The sequence below is a fragment of the Dendrobium catenatum genome, unplaced genomic scaffold (genome assembly GCF_001605985.2).
Source record: "Dendrobium catenatum unplaced genomic scaffold, ASM160598v2 fragScaff_scaffold_621, whole genome shotgun sequence".
Lineage (NCBI taxonomy): Eukaryota > Viridiplantae > Streptophyta > Magnoliopsida > Asparagales > Orchidaceae > Dendrobium > Dendrobium catenatum.
In genome coordinates, this window is record NW_021319083.1 from 25,959,413 (window position 1) to 25,979,514 (window position 20,102).

Consider the following 20,102-nt stretch of genomic DNA (forward strand, 5'->3'; position numbering starts at 1 on the left):
GGATACCTACCCCGACAACCCATAGACTTGCTTCCCATGAGTCCTAGAGTTAGAGTGTCTGAGTCAGCATCTGCATTTGCATCCCACATACAGGAATTGCATAAAGAAATCAAAATGAAAATTGAACAAAGCAACGCCAAATACAAATTAATTGCTGATCAAAAGAAAAGGTTTAAAGAATTCGAGGTCGGAGACTTTGTGATGGTGCGAATCCGTTCGGAGCGTTTTCCTCCCGGATCCGCGAAGAAATTGCATGCGAGAAGTGCCGGACCGTTCAAAATCATTTCTAAGATAAATAGCAACGCTTACGTGCTGGACCTCCCCGAAGGTTTTAACATCAATCCTACTTTTAATATAGAAGATTTAGTAGCCTTCGAGGGACCAGAGTTTAACCCCCACAATCCACTTACAAACGAGCCCTGTGTGAACCCACCTGGTGAGATCCCCAGCCCAGCTCCACTTCCCAAATTGCCCCCTTTACCTAATGCGGAGAAAATAGAAACCATACTGGATGATGAGATCATTTCCACGAAAGGAGGACAACGAAGGTACCTAGTACACTGGAAAGGGACATCACCGACGGAGGACACTTGGATGGATCGAGAGGAGTTACAGATCCTAGACCCAGATCATTTGGAGTTGTACTAGAGTTCCAGAGCTGCTCACTCGACGGGGTCGAGTTTTCTCCCACCTGGGGAGAATGATGAGGTCATCGACAGACATTTTAGGCAGGTTTATCGGCGAAGGAATCGTAGATCGACGGCTACGATCGGGAGTTTATATTTTTGATGTTATCATGTTGTTTTATGTTATTTTATTTTGTGTATCTTTTATTCCATGTACTAGTGACGATTTCGCCCTTATGTAGGCGTAGTGTTTATTGTAGCCCAAGGGGCATATGAGTCTTTTTCTTTTCATTCTTTGAGACCTTTATAAAGGGGTCTCTTCTTGTTGTATGAGGTTAATGTTTTGATTAATGAAATTTTCTGAAATTCATTTTGTCTTCTTGCTTGAGAGCTTGAGAGAAAAGAGAGAGGAGGCCTAGGTGAGGCTCCGGCCGCAATACCCAACAGCCCGCTCCGGCGAGCTCTTGGTTTTTCCTTGTAAGTTCACTGTTTCTTCCTCCCCCACCAATCCCTCCACACAGCCGCCTCTTCCCCTGCAGCCAGATCCCGAAATCCTTCTCACCCGAACACCTCCACGTTCCTCCTGGCCTTCCCGCCCCTCCTACCACCTGAAACAGCCATTTCCTGTCACGCAGGCCGACGATCTCCCCCCCTGTTTTGGCCGCCAACTGTGCTATCAGCCGACCAAGGCTAATCGGCTGTCTCCCCTTCACCGTGCCAAGCTTTCCAGTCACGGGAATCAGTCCGCCGATCATCCTCCTTGGATTTGAATTTCGAATTCCATCAAGGAATTCCTCATTAACACTTTCCTTATGTGTCTCACCAACAATAGGAAAGGAACTTAATTGAGGCTTAATTTATGAAATTCAAATTCAATTTCTCTCCCTCTTACCCCCTCTTTGGAAACTTCCCAAAATTTAAATTAAATCTGAAATTTACACATCAGATTTGATTTAATCTCTTAGGCCCCACTAATTAACCACGACTTTCTCCCTCCTACTTGCTTGGCCGGCCACCCCTCTAAATCTTTTCTTTCTCTACTTGCCACATAAGCAACCATTAATCCCCCTCTTAATTCTCCCATAATACCCGCCCCTCCTAATTCAAATTTTGAGAGGTTTCATAGTAATTAATCTCTCCCTCCAACCCAAGACAAAATCAGAAATTCAAATTCAGATTTTCCTCTTGTTCTTCTCAAGCTCACGGCCCAACCGACGTCCCCTTGTCACCTCCCCGCCCTTCCTCGATGTTGAATGGCAGATCCGGAGCTTGAGTGGGTATTAGTTTTCCACGCCGACGGGAGCATTGATATCCTACGCTCTCCTTGCTTCGACGAAGGATTTGAAGACGACGCCACAATCGAAGAGTACTTGGAGCGAGTCGTTCCGATCCTCGCAAGTATTTTCGACCGATTTGTCGACCGTTTTGACAAATACAGACCGATTTGTCGACCGTCATGGCCTCGGCGAACGTGTTATTGGTACACACGTGACACCTGGGGATGCTGCGCGGGTCAATAAGTGACTTCAAGTTCGAACCCGATCCTTCTATACTGATCTATAGGAGTCGACAAGGTTCAAACTTTCAAACGAATACATGGTTGTGTGGACCAATGTATTTTTTTTAATACATTCATGTTAGGCCTTCAAGGCCTATAATCAAGAAAATTCACAAACAAAGGCATAAAGTCTACAAAACCTGATCCTCTGTCGACAGCCAGACAGAGTCGACAAGGTTCAATCTAGAAAATGAAAATGACCCCAAACCCCCCGATGATGGCCGTGTTGAATGTTTATCTCAACCGGAGGGGTCCATTCAAATCCCAAAACTCCAAAAATGTCCTCCAACCTCCACCAAAAATTCCACAAATCCCAAATTCCAAGATATTTAAATCTGAAATAAATCAATCAATCACTCAAAGCAAAACCCATCCACCCTCCGCAATAGTTTGTCGATGTGGACAAATTCAAAATCTACTTCTACTCACAAAGAGCCAAATGCCTAGTCGAAAATATTACTAGGATCCATTCTCAAACAATCTCCTGCCAATAAGGACGTAGTACGTGTCCTCTAACTGGCGGTCTGCTACCAAATGGCACCGCAGGATAAACGGTTATGATGACCCGGGGCCCTCTGAACAAAGTGGTTTTGCCGCTAAATGGAACCACGAAATACCGGTTATGGTCAGAGCCAATACGCTCCTTAGTGGCATCAAATCCTTGAGATATGAATCAATAGTATATGATCGATAGGGCACAAAGCCCTTTGTCAGCTAAGGTAGATTCAAATTTATCCCTTTAGACAAACATTCAACCCAGGTCTATAAGGTCCCCTTGGACGAAGCAACCCATGGCTGCCGACAATGATCCTTCTGTCAGGTTGGGTTGACTGCCTCCTCTGACTAAATAGACCAGGGACCATGATGGCCCGGGACGACGGAACCAAGGGATCTTGATCGGGTCCATCATCCATTCCCCCACCATCCGCTTTAATGCAATTTCTATTTAAATATCAAATAGTTCAAACCCATGCTGCTACTATATGCCAGATAACACGTATTTTTACGTATCTGATTGACGACTAGCCTTAATCGAAAGTTCTCTCTCGTTATCCGGAGGGGTAATTAACAATAGGGGCTTGAGCCTATAGGAAACCAGAACTCAGATCATAAAGTCCACACAAAATGAGGGCGAAATCTCTGGGTAGTGTCTTATCTACAAACTCATCTGTCTTCCAAAATTTATCTCGGAACTTATTAGTTAAAACTCCCTCGATGAATAAGAAGAAAAGCGAGCAGAGGCCGGGGCCGAATTTTCGGAGTACACAGCGGCGCACCAAGGGCCCCCCTGCACGCTTTTCTTAGCATGGTTTGAGGGAACTTGGTGTGACGTTTACGGCGAGGCGGACAAGCCTTGTGCATGCTTTTCTTAGTATGGTGGGGCAAAATTATAAGTGCCCATATGTGGGGAAAAACTATTTTTTTAAACAGGTGCTTTGAAGACCCATGCACGCCTTTCTTTATGTGGTGCAAGACGAAGATTACGACCGCAGTGACCCACGACACCGATCATGTACGTCTTTCTTGACGTGATGGGCAGGCTACGACTCCTATAGTTTCCCCTAAACGGGGAAGACGCCGGGAGGCTGTCAAATTTTCCGATGAAAAGGAGACTTGGACTTGTAAACTTTTGAATAGCAGGGGGGACTTGGACAAAAATTTTAGAATTTAATTTGAACATAACTTGAGCACAAAATCAAGTTTAATTCAAACTTAATCAAATGAGATTAAAAGGAACAAGAACTTGGACTTGTGTGCGACGTAGTGCAAACGCACTATACTTGCAAATGAACTTACATATTAAACTCAAAATGAATTCAAACTTGACTTGAACGATAAGGAACCTGAACTCAATTGAATTACAAGAGGCTTGAATTTCCAAAGACTTCAAAAGACTTTGAACAAGAATTTTGACTTGATCTTGAACCAAGATGACGACAAGTCTAAATTTCACTTAAAATGAAATTATGATTTCTAAAAATAATGAAGATCCAAAATTAAATGCAAAGGAACAAATATGGAACTTGTGGTGAAAAAGAAGATTTGCAAACACTAATCGCTCATAATTAGTGATGACCTGTAGACAACATGATCGAACTTCTTGCTATGATGCCTTTAATGGATAGCAAATAAAGGAGACATGCAATAAGTATCCAAATGACATAATGATTATTATTAACTAATAAGAATGTGTAATCTAAACTATAGGTGGTTACATAAGACTATCCTAATAAAGGTTGAATAGAAATATGCAATTCAAGTGCAAACAACGATTCAAGGCTCCCTTCAACAAAAATCATTGTAAGTAATGATAAGAAACTCATTGCTCATGAATAGCAATCAACATGAAGCGAACAAATGGTGTGAACAGAATATGTTGGTTGAAAGAAATGCTACGAGACTCTCTACTCATCCATGAACTAAATCCCCCGATGGACATTGCTAATTCTTATGTCAACAGTGATAATCGACTAGCAACATTTATCTCATTCATATTTATGGGAGAGGTATGATGATTGGAACAAATGCGTGGATGTGCTTATAAGCAAAGAGCAAGAAGATGCAATGGGAATTACAAGACATGTGAGGATCTACCTATGAATCATCATTGTTACAGCCGATGTATGAAAGAGTGTTGTTTGTTGACGACAACAATAGACGCACAAACATTATGTTCTTGAAGAAATTGGTAACAAAATGCAACTCAACTAATAGTCAATGACAAATCACATGCATACAATATATGAAAAGGGGTAGATCATAAATACGATAGGTCTCCAGTCCACATGAGCAGTCGGGTGAAATATTATTTGCAAGCAATGACAGAAAGTTTTTTATGTGAAGAACAATATACACGTAGACGACAATCATCAATCGACAAGAAAATGTATTAACTCTTTCGTGAATAATGAGCATGGATAGGTTATAAGACTAAAAATCTCCTTACGACCAATGTAAGCTGTCTTGCAAGTATACACAACAATCCTAATGAACACTAGAAGATATGCACATAGAAGGATGCAGTCCACTAATCAAACACACAAATTTCCTGAAAACAGAAATATTTAGTGATGCTACAAGAGACCCACACTACAATCAGCATGTCAGTTGCAACAAGAAAGATTCAACATGAGGCAGAAGCAATAATGTGATATATCTAGAGGTATCCAAATGAATGTCAACATCAGCATAAGTGAATGCACTAAGTTTTCTACAAATGATGACAGTAGACATGGAGCAACTACAATAAATATCCCGCAAACACTGGGGAGACAAAATGCTAGAAGGAAAAAGATAGAAGATCATAGCAAAGGTAAATACTTACGGGTCCTCGTAGAGGACTCACCATATGCACCAGATGCCATCTACAAGCAAAATGTCTATAACAAGTACAAGCTCCTAAGAGCCGCTGCAGGATACCCATTCGACATTCAAAATGTCAGTGCAACTTGAAGGATTTGGCATACAGTGGAGGCAACAATGTAATACAACAGAATGCATTCAAGTGAACGTCAACACACTGTATTGCGCCTAACGGAATTAATAATCAATGTTTGAAAAATGTGATGTTAAAGATTAATGAAAAGCTTGGTGGCCTAAACTTACAATTACAAATATAAAACATACCTACTATTTCAATCATTTCAAGAGCTTCTTGTTGATTCCTATTCGAGTTCTGGGAAGAGAAAGCTATGTCTAATCATCATTTTCAAAGATGGAGTGATAACGCATTATCCACAAGCAAAGTGCAAAATGACTACATCAAATACAAATACATACGAGCTGCTATAGGAAATTTGTTACACATATAATAGATTGTCTATGAGCAAATATAGAAGAACTACAATAAATAAAAGCGTCCACAAGCAAAAGCAGAAAATTCATTAGTGCACTACAATCCACCAGCAGAAAACAACAAGTAGTGCACGACATTCTACCTGCATAAAATGAAAAAAATAATTATAGAACGACGTCATGCCACCGAATCTGTAATATCTATGCAAGCAGACATAAAGCGTTTATAAATATTCCAAAAATGCCCTCACGAATGCACAATAATATGTATGCACATAGGTACACAAAAGATGATGTATCATACACTGGCATAGGCCCCAACGAGCGTGTTGTAGGAACACACATGACGTTTAGGGATGCTGCATGGGTTAATAAATTTGAACTTGATCCTCCTAAGAAGGTAAATATGAGTTGAGAAAATCCAACAAATAATTATAAAATGCCCCCAAACACCTGCATGGGACACGACGAGCTTGTTATGGGTACACACTTGACGTCTAGGGAAGCTGCACAGGTCAATAAATGAACATAATTCGAGCTTAACCCTTCTATATGGATAGATAGAAGTTGACACGGTTCAAACTATCAAGCAAATATACAGTTAAGATGTCAACCGAAATATCTATTTAATACGTTCATCTAAGGCCTTTAAGGTCTATGAAAAAAAAAATTTATCAACCAAAACATAAAGCCTACGAGCCCGGTCTTCTGTCGACCAGTAGACAGAGTTGACAAGGTCAAATCAATAAAATACAATTACCCATTAACACCCCGATGATGGTCGTGTTGAATGCAGAACTCAACCGAAGTGGTTAATTTCAAATATTCCAAATACCCAAAAAAATCCAAAACTTCCAAAAAATATCAAATTCAAATATTTAAAACTGACATTAATTATCAATCACTTGAAGCACAAAATAAATCCACCCGCTGTAACACTTTGTCGGGGTTAACAAATTAAAATTTACTTCAGCTCTTATAGAGCTAATGCCTAGTCGAAAATATCACTAGAATCCATTCTTAAATAATCTCCTGCTAGTAAGGACGTTGTACGTGTCCTCTAACTGATGGTTTTACCACCAAATGGTACCGTAGGATAAACGGTTATGACTTGGGGCCCTCTGAACCGAGTGGTTTTGCCGCCAAATGGCACCATGAGATAACAGTTATGGCCAGAGCCAATACATTTCTTAGTTGATTCAAATCATTGAGATATGAATCAATAGGATATAATCGATATGACGCAAAGCCCTTTGTTAGCTAATGTGAATTCAAATTTGTCCCCTAGACAAACATTCCCCTCTGGTCTATAAGGTACCCTTGGACGAACTGCCGACAAAGATCCTTTTGTCAGGTTGGGTCGAGTACCTTCTTTGACTAAGTAGAATAAGGACCACGATGGCCCGGGATGACGGAACCATGGGATCTTGATCGGGTCCATCATCTATTCCCCTACCATCCGCTTTAAGTGGAAGATGGTGAAATTCCCAATTTTAAATATCAAAATTTCCAACATCCTATGCTGCTACTATTGTAAAACCCACAAAAATGTCATTTTAAACCGCGCACGCTTTTCGATGCGTCGCGACAAGATTTAAGTGAATTTTTCAAAGTTGTAGGATTTCGACGAAATTAATTTTCTAAAATTCTACGCAAAATTCTAAGAAATTTGATATATATAAATTATATTTAACTTTGTTTAATTTTGAATTTGAAATTAAGAAAAGTCTCATAATACCAATAATACCCTTAGAGGTTATTAATGCATGGAATGTTTAAGTGAGGGCATTTTTGTCCTTTGGCCATCTAAGGGAATTAAAGGGGACCGAATTCATTCGGTCACCCATTTCATTCGTTCGGCCAAACCGTGAAGAGGAGGCGGAACCGAGAAGAGCACGCGACTGAAAGGAGAGGGCGGACGCACGCAAGGTTTCGGGCGGCGGCTTCGGCGACTTCTCTGGCGAGGTTCTTGGAAGGAAATAGTAGAGGAGAATAAGAGGAAGACTAAGGTATGCTTTATTTATGTATTTCTCCTTTCCTCGCAAAGTTTTCCTAAGATGAAAAAGTTAGGGTTTGGTAGAAACTTCTCATTTTCCTTAAGAGATGTGTAGGGAAGGTTTAGTAGATATTTTTATGCATAGAAATGAAGTTTTTCACAAAGAATGTGGAGTTAGAAAATTAGGGTTTTCTCTAAAGTTGGAATTTTTGGAAGTGCTTTTGCAAATGTTGTTCTTAAGGGTCCTAAGAGGATTTTTAAGAAAAGAAATTGAGTTTTTTCTTACAAAATGTATTTTTCTATTTTATAATTATTTTAAATCCGAAAATAGAAGTTATTTTTAAATTAATTTAAGTTATGGAAAAAGAGTTTTTTTGATTAAAATATATAATTATACGAAAGTATGAATTTTTAAAATATGTATTTTGCTTTATATGATCATTTGGAGAGGGGGAGAGAAAGAACTTAGGGTAGATTAGGAATAGAATGAAAACATTAATTTAGATTTATTATAAATAATTTTCAAGGAGAAATTAACTCTTTTAGGTGTTTTGTAGAAACATCAAAGGAAGAAGGATTAGCGAGGAGAATCAATTTCGAAATTTCTGTAAGTATGCATGATTCTTTAATTACAGTAATATCTTTTGTTTCTTTCAAGTTATATGATTTGATAGCCCAATCATGATTCTTTACTCTTATCAAATGAATGATCATGCAAATTACATATTACATTTTATGATATCATATGATAAGGTTTATATGTTATACGAAATAAGATGAAATGAGATGATATGATTATGAAATATTTGTTATATTGAATGCTTGTATGTGCATGCTGAATTGATGGAGCTCACCCCCTTATGGTACTAGCTGGGGACGCTGTACTCATGCACGTTAATATGGTAAAAGATATGGAAAAGGAAAATGGTAATGGAGTACCTTTATAATACTAGAAGGTGGCTCCTGTGACGATTGTAATATATATACGAAATGAGAAAGCTAAGTATTTGATATGAATATGAAAATGAAAATTAAAAATATGGTTTTATGATATGATATGCTTAATTGCATGTTCTTAGAAAATCAATTTATGTTATGTTTTAAATAAATTTGACATTTAGAATATTGTTCATTTTCTCGTGATTACTGTAGTTTAGAATTGTGTTTACTTACTGAGCTTCGGCTTAATGTTAGTTGTTAACATTTTTCAGGTAAGTTTAGATAAATCAAAATGAGTAGAAGGGGTGGCAATGTATACCCTAGAAGAGGAGCACCCGTGGAAAGGTAATTTTATGGTTATGCCTGATTTTATGTTTATGTGTTTTCAATTTAATGTTTTAGAGGCTCTTTCAAATGTTAAGGTTATAGTTTTAGGAAATAAAAAATTTTACCTACCGTCCGACCATCCGTTCCTGCCTCGCCTAGACGAGCTCATTAGGCCGGGTCGTGACAACTATATGCCAGATGCACATATTATCTGCGTATCTAATTGATGATTAGTCTTAATCAATAGTTCTCTCTCTTGATCGAGAGGGATAATTAAGTATAAAGGTTTGCGCCTATAAGAAACCAGAACTTAGATCATATACTCCTCGCAAAATGGGCATATTAATAGGTCAAGTCACCGGACCTAATTTTTCGTCTGGATTCCATGCGCTTTTAGTGCTCTTTTGATATATTTTTTGAAAAAGAGCAGCTAATACACAATTTTAACTGCATATTAGCTGCTCTTTTGCTGTCCTTTTACTGAGAATTTGAAAAGCACAGCAAAAGGACAATAAATACTAAATGAGTAAGATATTTGTTGAGCTTTTGCTATATTTTTACAAATACTCAACAAAAAAGCAGCTAAATGCAATTAAATATGTGTATTATCTGCTCTTTTTCAAAAATACATCAAAAGCACACTAAAAGCACATGAAATCCGGACGTAAAATTAGGACCTAATAATTTGCCCGCAAAATGAGGGTGAAATCTCTGGGTAGTGTCTTATCTACAAACCCATCTACCTTTCCAAAATTTACCCCTGAACTTTAATCCGTTAAAACTCCCTCGAAAGAAAAGCAGCAAGGGAGGCTCGGGTTGAATTTTCAGAGCTCAAAGACTCCTACTAGAATATTGAATACAATAATTTAAATTCTAAATTATCATTCTCCTTGGCCTTCTCTCCAACCCATTTAACTTCTTGAATTCATAGAATATTTATCTTCATGTGAATCAAAATATATTAATTTCATTAATTTGCCTGTAAGAAAACTTATATTCCAATTTCCCATCCTAATCATATATATGACCACTACAAAGCAAGAAAAAAAATTAAAAATAACAGAAGTTGGGAAGTTCAATTTGAATATAAACCAAACAACCTCCACAACTTATGAGTGCCATCCTTTTCACAGCAGAGCAGCTAAATATGCTTCATATTTGATGTAGAAGGTTAATAAAGTGGAAAAAAAAGAGGTAGACACTATTTATATTTTAATGTTGAAATTCACGAAACAACTGTTTTTGTTGTTACTTACATGGAAGATAAAAGCCACATAAAGTGAAAACAGTACCTATAAGCTGGCCGTTTAGAAAAATTCGGGCTACATCTCGAATGCTATGTATTGTCAGTGCCGGGTGACTGCCTTTTTTCTTCCAGTAAGTGATGTCCTCACCAGAAACATTGATTCTGATTAAAAAAAAGGTTTTATGTTGTTTTCTGCTAAGCATTTTCATACTAGCGAAACATATATGCATTAAAAGAACATACAACAGAATAGGGGGTCTTTAATCTAATTGTATTTCTTTCTGTATGACTGACAGCTTAAAGATGATAAGTAAAATGCCATACAGTTATTAACATACTGGACAGATCTCAAATCTGGAGGGATGAACAATATTAGCAATGTCCATCTTACGCCAGGCATGTATATTACATAAAATACAAGGACATCAATTCTTCAAAAAAATGTTCCTAACAAACTTGTTCAATATTGTAACCTGGACAACTCAAATTTTACTACTTATTTAATTACTCTACATCAAACAAGTTGTCATAAAAAATGAATGATGCTATATTCAGTTCACGTAGCATGTGAGATTCTTAAGTTGTAATGAGTGTTGCATTTTACCTGGTAATATACCATAAGTAATCAGAAGCATCTTTTGTTACATTAAGATGCTCTAGAATTTGTTGTGTTGTGAAGCTGTTGGAATTCCATATGCCTATTGGCTCACTGAAAGCCATCCAGGTACTTGAGACACTAAGATCTTTAGCAGCAAGCAGAAGGTTCCCAAGTGCTGTTGTGTTTGAATAACTAGATAAAAGAGGACTGGAGGTTTTAATGGAAATCTGGGACCCTACCTGAAAATAACCATTGAAGTGTGAGTTAACCCAATAAAACAAAGAACAAAGCCAAATGTGAGAAGCATAATTAATATGGCAAATCTACTATCACATTACTAACAACAGAAAATATTCTTTGCTCAATGGCATTTATACAGAATATAATAATTCTCCTAAATGAATATCATGTAAGAATGTTTGGAAGAGGTTTATATGATACGCTAACTCTGCTTTCCAATTGGAGGATTTATGGAAGGAAGAAGAATCAGCATAAGATGACTTGGGATAAAGAGGAATATAAAAATTGTAGTGACAATACTTGTCTCGGTACTAGTGGTGTAAAACCCGAAAAGTAACGATCTTCAGCGTCGCACATATTTCGATGCGCCACGACGAGATTAGGCAAAATTTCAAAGTCGTCAGAATTCGACGCAATAAATTTTATAAAATAGTACGCAAAATTCTGACCGATTCGACATAAAGAACCCATATTGAATTTTGTGTAATTTGGAAGTAAAATTTATTGAAGTTTCATTATGATAAGAATGTCCTTAATGTCATGTAAGTGGATATGTTAGTAAGTGAGGGCATTTTGGACTTTGTGCAATTAATATGAGCAATCCACTCTTATTAGGGGACTGAAATATTTCGGTCCCCATTCCTCTCGTGCGGCCGAACCGAACGGAAGAGGAAGAGAGAGGTGACGGGAGAGGCGAAGGCGGCTCTCCGGCGGCGGCTCTCCGGCGGCGGCTTGCCAGCGGCCAATCGTGGAGGAATTTGTAGAGAAGACTAAGAAAAGGTTAAGGTAAGTTATTTTTAAGAGTTTTCTCATTCTTTTATGAAGTTTTCTCTAAGGGGGAAATCTAGGATTTGATGAAAACTCAAAATATCTTCAAGGATAGGGAAGGTTTAGAGGATGATTCTAAGCTCAAAAAAGAGATGATTTCTTGAAAAATTTAGATTTTAAAAATTAGGATTTTCTCCGATTTTTAAATTATTTCAAAATGACTTTATAAGAAAGTTTCCTTATGACGTTATAGAGCTTCTATATGAAGTTAGATAAATTTTATGAAAAATATTTCATGGTCCAAGATTTAAGACTTTCCAAACCCAAAAACTTTTAAGTGTATTGGTTCCTAATGGACTTAGGAAGGTTTTTAAAAAGTAAAAATTAGAGCTTTAGCACAAAAGACTATTTTTCTAATTTTTAATTTAGGAAAATCCAAAAATTCATTGTATTTTATTTAATGTTTAAGTGTAAGAGAGATTCTTTATGCATGTGGTAAGCAAAGGAATTGAGGGAGGTTTCCAAAAGCTAAGATTATGATTAAATCCCAATTTAGAGAAAATAAGAATGAGATTTATCATGAATTGGGAAAAAAGAGTTCTTTTAGAAAGTGAAAGAATGATGTATGGATGAGTTCTTTGTTCATAGATTAGAGTTTTGAGAAATTTATGTGTGAACAAGCGATGTTTACACGTTATGTTATGTCTATTTTATATATTGATCGTGCAAAGGAAAGAGCTCGTTAGGACTTTTGGCAAATCACCATGGTGAGGTAGGTAAAATAAAATTCTTTTAAATTTAGAAAGTTCTCTAAATGCAATAATGTAGAAATGTTATTTCTTTTGTATGTTACTTGTAATTTCAATTATGGCTAGCATGTTTTTATTTTCTACTGTTCGACTTTCATTCCCGTCTTGCCTATGCGAGCTTACCGGGCCAAGTCGTGACAAGTGGATAGAAATTCTTCGGCTGCAGCCCCATGATGATACCATAAGGCTTTGAAGAGAACATACGGGCTCTTAAGAATCATAGACATTGTTTGGTAAAGATATTAACTGCTTTTGTCTAAGAAATTTGACGTCAGAATCTGTTGGTTGTGCTAGTATGAGTGTCAGGAGGTGCTATATTGTTGTAAATCTTACCCATATCTTAATAACGAAGGTCAATATACTTGTAGAGTAGCTTGTCAATCACCACAAAATTATCAGCATCATTATTTTGCACCAAACAACACAATAACAGTACAACATTAGAAAATGCAACCTGATATCAAACACAATTTATGAAACCGAGGGACTTTAATAGGGTCCCTCAGCCTCACAAAATTAACAACATAGAGAAATTCTGGTATTAGGCATCTTGATTACTCACATAGCAAGAATTAGCAACAACACTCTCTAATTTTGCCAGAGATAAGGCCTTCCGATGACCGAATTAGAATAGTATATGTATTAAATTTAGACTATGTTAAGAAAGATAGAGGTAGACCTGAAAAAGCTATGTTAGAAAATATTAGAAACGATCTTTTCTTATTAGATTTAAATGAAAATTTGACTCTTAAAATGACACAATAGAGAAAAATGATTCATGTAGCTGACCCCATGTAGTGGGATAAAAGATTGATGATGTTATTGTTGTTATTTTAGAGCCACTAAAACTTGAATTAAATAAATAAATACTCATCATCAAAAACTTTTTCATTCTTCTCAAAAGTATTCACAATCAAAATAAGTATATACAAAAAATATATGGCAAAGACAATAGAGAACAAAACAAAAAAAGTCATGACAATAAAAAATCATCCAACATATCTATACAGACTCAAATCCCACAACTTGCAACCTGCCCTCTACTCATCTAGTCCTTTTCTTTATCCTGACCTAAAACAGAAGCAAAAAAAAAAGCATGAGCGACAACAGCTCAGCAGGCTACATTCTACCTACCCAAATCTTTAATAATAATTATCACCAATAATAAAATAAAAATAGTAATGTGAACTATATTCATCTGTACATAGGTTCAACCAGATGCCTCAAAATAAATAAATGTCCATAGAGCAATCAACGATATCTTTAAAGTATTAATCAAAATAGCAATATAGTAAAAATATAAAAGAACAGTAAGCATTTCATATTCATATCTCATAATAAATGCATTTTAAAATATAATAAAATGTTAGAGTAATCATTAGGTTTCACAGTGTCCTACTAACAATAACAAAATCAGAAGTCTGAAGGAAAACCTTTATTAAATATAATGGTTTTCATAAATTCACCATATTACCGCACATTTTTTATTGCTATATTTTAGAATCCTTTTGCAATATAACACTATTTACAAGCATCAAAATATTTCTCCATCTCATTTAAATGATGTAATTTCAAAATTAATCAATAAAAATTCATAAATAAAATATTAGAATTTACAAAATATTGCAAGCTATAGTATATCAAAAATTATGCGGTGAAATTTTACCTAGTGAACAAATATATCAATCTTATGTTCACTTTTAAATTAAGACATTAGGAAATTCCCAAAAACCTTAAATTATTAAAAAATGAGATAAGAAAAAATATAAACTACATCAAGCCAGACAAATTCTTAAACTACCATGACGGACGATATTGACCAAAAGCCACCAGAAACATACATTGTCTTTCAAAAATCATCCTCACTCTCTAGCAAGCTTCCTAGGGGGAGAAATTAAATTGCATTTGAAAATCTTGAGTGGATTTTAATATTTATGAAATATTTTATACCAACATTGTAGCGCTTAGAGACTAGTGTTGTGGTGCTGCCTTTAAATTCCTAGTCAAACCAAGAGTATGGAGATGCAACGCCCAAACACAATGCTGCAATGTTTATATGAGAAAATTCTATATTTTAAGATTCACATACACAGACCTTTGGAATATGTTTTAAAATGAAATTCATGCATTCATACATATACAAAATATTCACACTCACATGAAAAATGAAAATGTAGAGAATTTAAATATGTAGGACCCACCAGAAGAGGTCCAGAAGAATCCAAAACACTATATCATTGGTATTACAACCTCTCGAAAAAATATCATCCTCGACATTTCAAAATACAGATTAGACGATATATCAGGATATAACTATTTCATTTGAGATTCTTTTTTCTAAATAGCCTCTCAGTCAGATCGATGCTCCCACTGAACTTTAATTATTAGAATATGTTTACTTTTTATCTTTCTAATATCATATACTAAAATATTTTATGGTTCTTCTTTATAACTCAAATTAGGCTGTACTTCAATTTTCTTCTAAAAAATTCTACTTTCTGTATTAGAAATATATTTCCTTAAAAAGGATAGAGGAAACATAATGTGAACTTCAAACATATACTCTGGTAGTAATAGAAAATAACCAGATTTTTCAATTCTCTTAATGACTTAAAATGATCTAATATACCTTGAACCTAGCTTGCATTCCTTATAGATTTTGATTACTCGTATCATCAATCTCGCTTTCAAAAATAAAAAATCTCTAGCTTGAAATTCTATTGATCGATGTTTTGAAACATAGTACTTTATCTATCCTGTGTAAATTTTAACCTATTTTAGATAAGGCTGATCTTTATAGTTGGATCATCTACAAGAGCTAGCACTAATAAATTTCTCTCTCGAACCTCTATCATAGACAAAAGAGTCCTGCACTTCCTATCATACAGAATTTTGTAAGGGGCCATACTAATACTAAAGTCAAAAGCTATTCTTGTATGAAAACTTTATTAGAGATTTGTGATAACCCTAACTACCTCGAAAATCTAAAATAAAATTTCTCTGAAGATCTTCCATTACCTGAATTATTATTTTAGACTATTGATCTATTTGCGGATGAAAATTCATACTAAAATAATTTATGTCCGCAAATTCTATTGAATGTTTCTCAATAATTTAGACGTAAACCTACTGTCCCGATTAGAAATAATTACCTTTGATATCTCATGCAATCTGACAATCTCATGCACATATATCAATGCCTACTTATTTACACAGTCTATTTTTCGATAAAAAAATATGCAGACTTCGTCAGACGATCTATCACAACCAAGATAACATTATGTCCTTACGTAGATCAAGGAAATCCCATCATAAAAAACATGATTATTTCTTCTCACTTCTATTCAGAAATGGGCAAAGGCTATGGTAGACCACTAAGATATTGATGTTCTATCTTCACTAGCTGACAAGTCTTACACTTGACACCAAATCATCTACTTTCCTTTTTAATAATGCCCACCATAAGATTTGCTTCAAATCATACATTTTACTGCTCCTTGGATGAATGGTGTATCTAGAGTAAAGCATCTCATGCAGAATGCCATTCCTCAAATTCATACTCACAAAACCCACTATCCTTATAGAAAATAACACCAAAATCAATCATTCATAATTCAAGCTTCTTACTGGATTGGATTTGATCAACTTAGAATATTCTTCATTTGATTTTTTAGTATCAAGACATCTTTTCCTCAAAGCTGCACAATCAACGGAGTAAGCCCAACCAAATCCAGATTAGTAAATTTTATCACCTCTAACTCCAATCTATCCATATCACGGATAAGAAATTCATCAAAAGTGAGCAAGCAACTTGCTACCCTAGAATACATTGTACTCATAGCATTTACTACCACATTGTCATTACTAGGTTGATACTAAATACTTAAATTATAATTTTTATCAGTTCAAGCCACCTTCTCTATCTCAGATTCAATTCTTTCTAGATGAAAATATGTTTCAGACTTTGATGACCGGTTAAATCTTATATTTAATCCATATAAATAAGGTCTCCGAATTTTCAAAGTAAATATAATGACTACTAACTCCAAATTGTGAATCAGATAATTCTTTTAATATGGATTTAGCTATCTAGATGCATAAACTATAACTTTCTCATATTAAACCATAATGCATTCCAAACATTTCATGGAGCATCACTGAGCACCTAAAATTCTTTTGAACCAAATTGGATTGTTAAAATTGAGGCTAATATAAAAGAATCTTACAACTTATGGAAGCTACTCTCACATTCCACTACCCAATCAAAAGGAACTGTCTTCTATGTCAATCTAACAAGAAAACTACAATATGAGAAAACTCTTTCATAAATTTTCTATAAAACCTAGTCATTCCCGGAAAGCTACTCACTGCAGATGCTATAGTAGACCTCAGTCAATGCTTAAAATTGCGTATTCGGGTATTGAGGCGTTTTTCATTCATGAGGCGAGGCGTAAGCCTCAAGGCGTTTTGAGGCGTAAGCCTCAAAATCAAAAGATTGCATAAACATAAAATGATAAATTTTTTATATACTAATGAGTGAATAATATAAAACATAAAAAAGCATAAGATATGAATTGAAATCAAAATATCCCAATAATAAGACATCATGAAATATAGTTCAACTCAAAATTCTATCTTTCCTAAATCCCATAATTCATTTCATTTACATATAATTCCAATTTCCAAAAACAAATAGCAATGACATATCACATAAGAACTCATAAGTCATCAACACTGTCATCACTAAGGGGTTCTTCATTTGAATCATCATGAACGTTTAAAATTGCGCAATAAGAGGCGCGCCTTGAGGCGCGCCTCAGCGCAATTTCGTCCATTTAAGCCTCAAAGCCCACGCAATAAGTTTAGTTTATGAGGCTTACGCCTCAAGTTTACTGAGGCGCGCCATAAGGCGCGCCTCGCCACATATATTTAAGGCGTCGCCTTTTTAAAAATTAACCTAATTTTTTTTTTCAGTTCGGACCCCCAGCTGCCGACGTGGCGCGCCTAGTGAAATGTCGACTTGACATCAACATTTAACAAATTGTAAAGGTAGAATGGCGCAGTCGACGTTTCGATTTTCAAGTTACAGTAAACTTTCAAACTTTCAAGCATTCACTCCGAAGGAATTTCAAGCATTTTTCACTCAGTTTCTTCTACGATGTCGTCACCCCCAAAGAAAAAGATAACTTAATGCTATGTTTTCTGTTTCGTAATGCATATTTTATGGTTATGCTATGCGTTGGCGTTCAAGGCTCTAAAGATCTTCCGATTTTATGTTTATTCTATGCGTATGCGTGGCTTCTCGAAACTTTTTAAATGTTTGATACTGTGATGCCATCGTGTTTTCACTGTATTCAGGGTTTATGATAAATTTATGTTGAAATTTGAAACATAAAACCTAACCAAATTTTAAACATCGAGTAAATATGCGTAGGCTGTGCGTACGCAATGCGACTTTTGTGCGTAATCTATGCGTACACGTTGCTTACTCTGTGCTTATATTGTGCGTACTTTATGCGTGCGTATAATGTACTGTATGTTTCCTACACTGTGCGTGTGATGTGCGAAATATATGTGTATGTTATGCGTACACTGTGCGTGACCGTTGCTTATATTCTGCGTATGTTGTGCGTTTTTTGTGCGTATCTCATTTACTTATTTTAAATTTATCAGTTTTTACAATTTTCAGATATATGTTCGTCCAATTACCTATAGATGCTATGTTTCTTCGTTTCGAACAATCTGTGATAACTTTGCTCAACAATCAGCAAATTACTCCTGAAGTCAAGGACACATTGAAACATTAAAAGATGATACAATTTTTGGAATTTCCTGGGTTTGAGCAAAATGTCCCTCTTATTTATGAGCTGATCTCAAGGTGGGACATTTCAAAACAATGCTTTGTTATAAAAGGTCAACTCATTCCTTTCATTGCTGATGAAGTGGCCCTTCTTACTGGTCTGTCAAATAAAGGAGAAGAAATATCCTGGCATTCCTTAGCACATACTTCAGTTACATCAACGGAAATAAGGAATGACTTGATGGAGTTGAACAAGCAAACCCCCCCGGAGACTATGTTAAGAACGTTTATCATGTATTTATGTTCAAATTTACTTTTTCAACTTAACAACTTAAAAACCCCTCGGTTGACTCAAAGAATAGCAAATAATCCAGATGATTTTTTGTCAATAAACTGGGCTAGTTCAATTAGGGAGTTTTTAGTTGGAGAATTTAATAAGGCATCCTCCAAGATTTCAAATAAGAAGCCAGCAGGTTACATCAACGGTTTTGTACCTCTGCTAATTATGAGTGCTAAGTGCTAACTGCTAAATTCATTCAAAATTTTATTGGCTCAATATGAGTGCTAAAATTTTCTTTCATCTTATGCAGATTTGGTTCCTGGAGCATACTACTATTCATGCTCCTATGTATGATGACAAAAGGCCCCGTTTTCTTCGATTGGCCGATGATATTGTATATATTATAGAGGTGATCACTAACTTATTTGCTAATATAAGGAAAAGTCAGATTTGTAATGTCCTACAGGCAGTTTCCCAGGAAGAAATGGATATGGTTAATGTCGAGAAATATCCACCAGACTGCCCTACATCCCCTGATTCCCCTCATGACATATCCACCCATCAAAACAACCCCCCCCAATCTCCCCATCATACCCCACTCACTAAAGCTAAAAAAAATAACCAAGTTTATTTACAATCACTCTTGGGTTCTAGCTCTTATGAGAAAGTTTTCGAAGAAGAAATTCTAAGGGCAGCCGCAATAAGATTTGCCACCGCATACTTGACCTTAGAGAGTCATGTTGGATGCCAGACAGCTTTAGAGGCTTGTTTCACATCTAGCACAGGGTTGAGTTGTGCTTGGCCGAGAAGGCTGAGGGAAAAAGGATTAGAAAGATTTGTTTTAAAATGACGAGTTTGGCGAAGTGTCTTTATATGGATTAGACAATCCACGTAGCCTTTAGTTCATGTTTTCAGGATGGTGGAGTGCTAAAGAATGCCTGGCAATGTGGTTCATCTACAAGTGCTATGGATCGAAGCCAAAGAGATGATTGCGTTTGGCCATTTAGGAGGCAGTGAGGGAAGCTTTAGGGAAACTTTGGAATATTATGGATTAGATATAGGTGGGACTTACAATTCACCGACACTTAGCGATGCCGTCTGCGCTACTCTAAACCTCAGT

General features: G+C 36.0%; 1 protein-coding gene across 4 annotated transcripts in view; it reads right to left on the reverse strand.

Moving 5' to 3' along the window:
• LOC110113466 (beta-galactosidase 9) overlaps window positions 1-20,102 on the reverse strand; it is a 178,780-nt gene that overhangs the window by 38,535 nt on the left and 120,143 nt on the right. For all 4 annotated transcript variants that reach the window (XM_028695278.1, XM_028695277.1, XM_028695280.1 and 1 more), the window contains 2 exons: window positions 11,092-11,324; window positions 10,534-10,649 (listed from right to left, as the gene is read on the reverse strand). In XM_028695278.1, coding sequence (XP_028551111.1) covers window positions 10,534-10,649; window positions 11,092-11,324 — 349 coding nt within the window. The remainder of the gene's footprint in view (window positions 1-10,533; window positions 10,650-11,091; window positions 11,325-20,102) is intronic.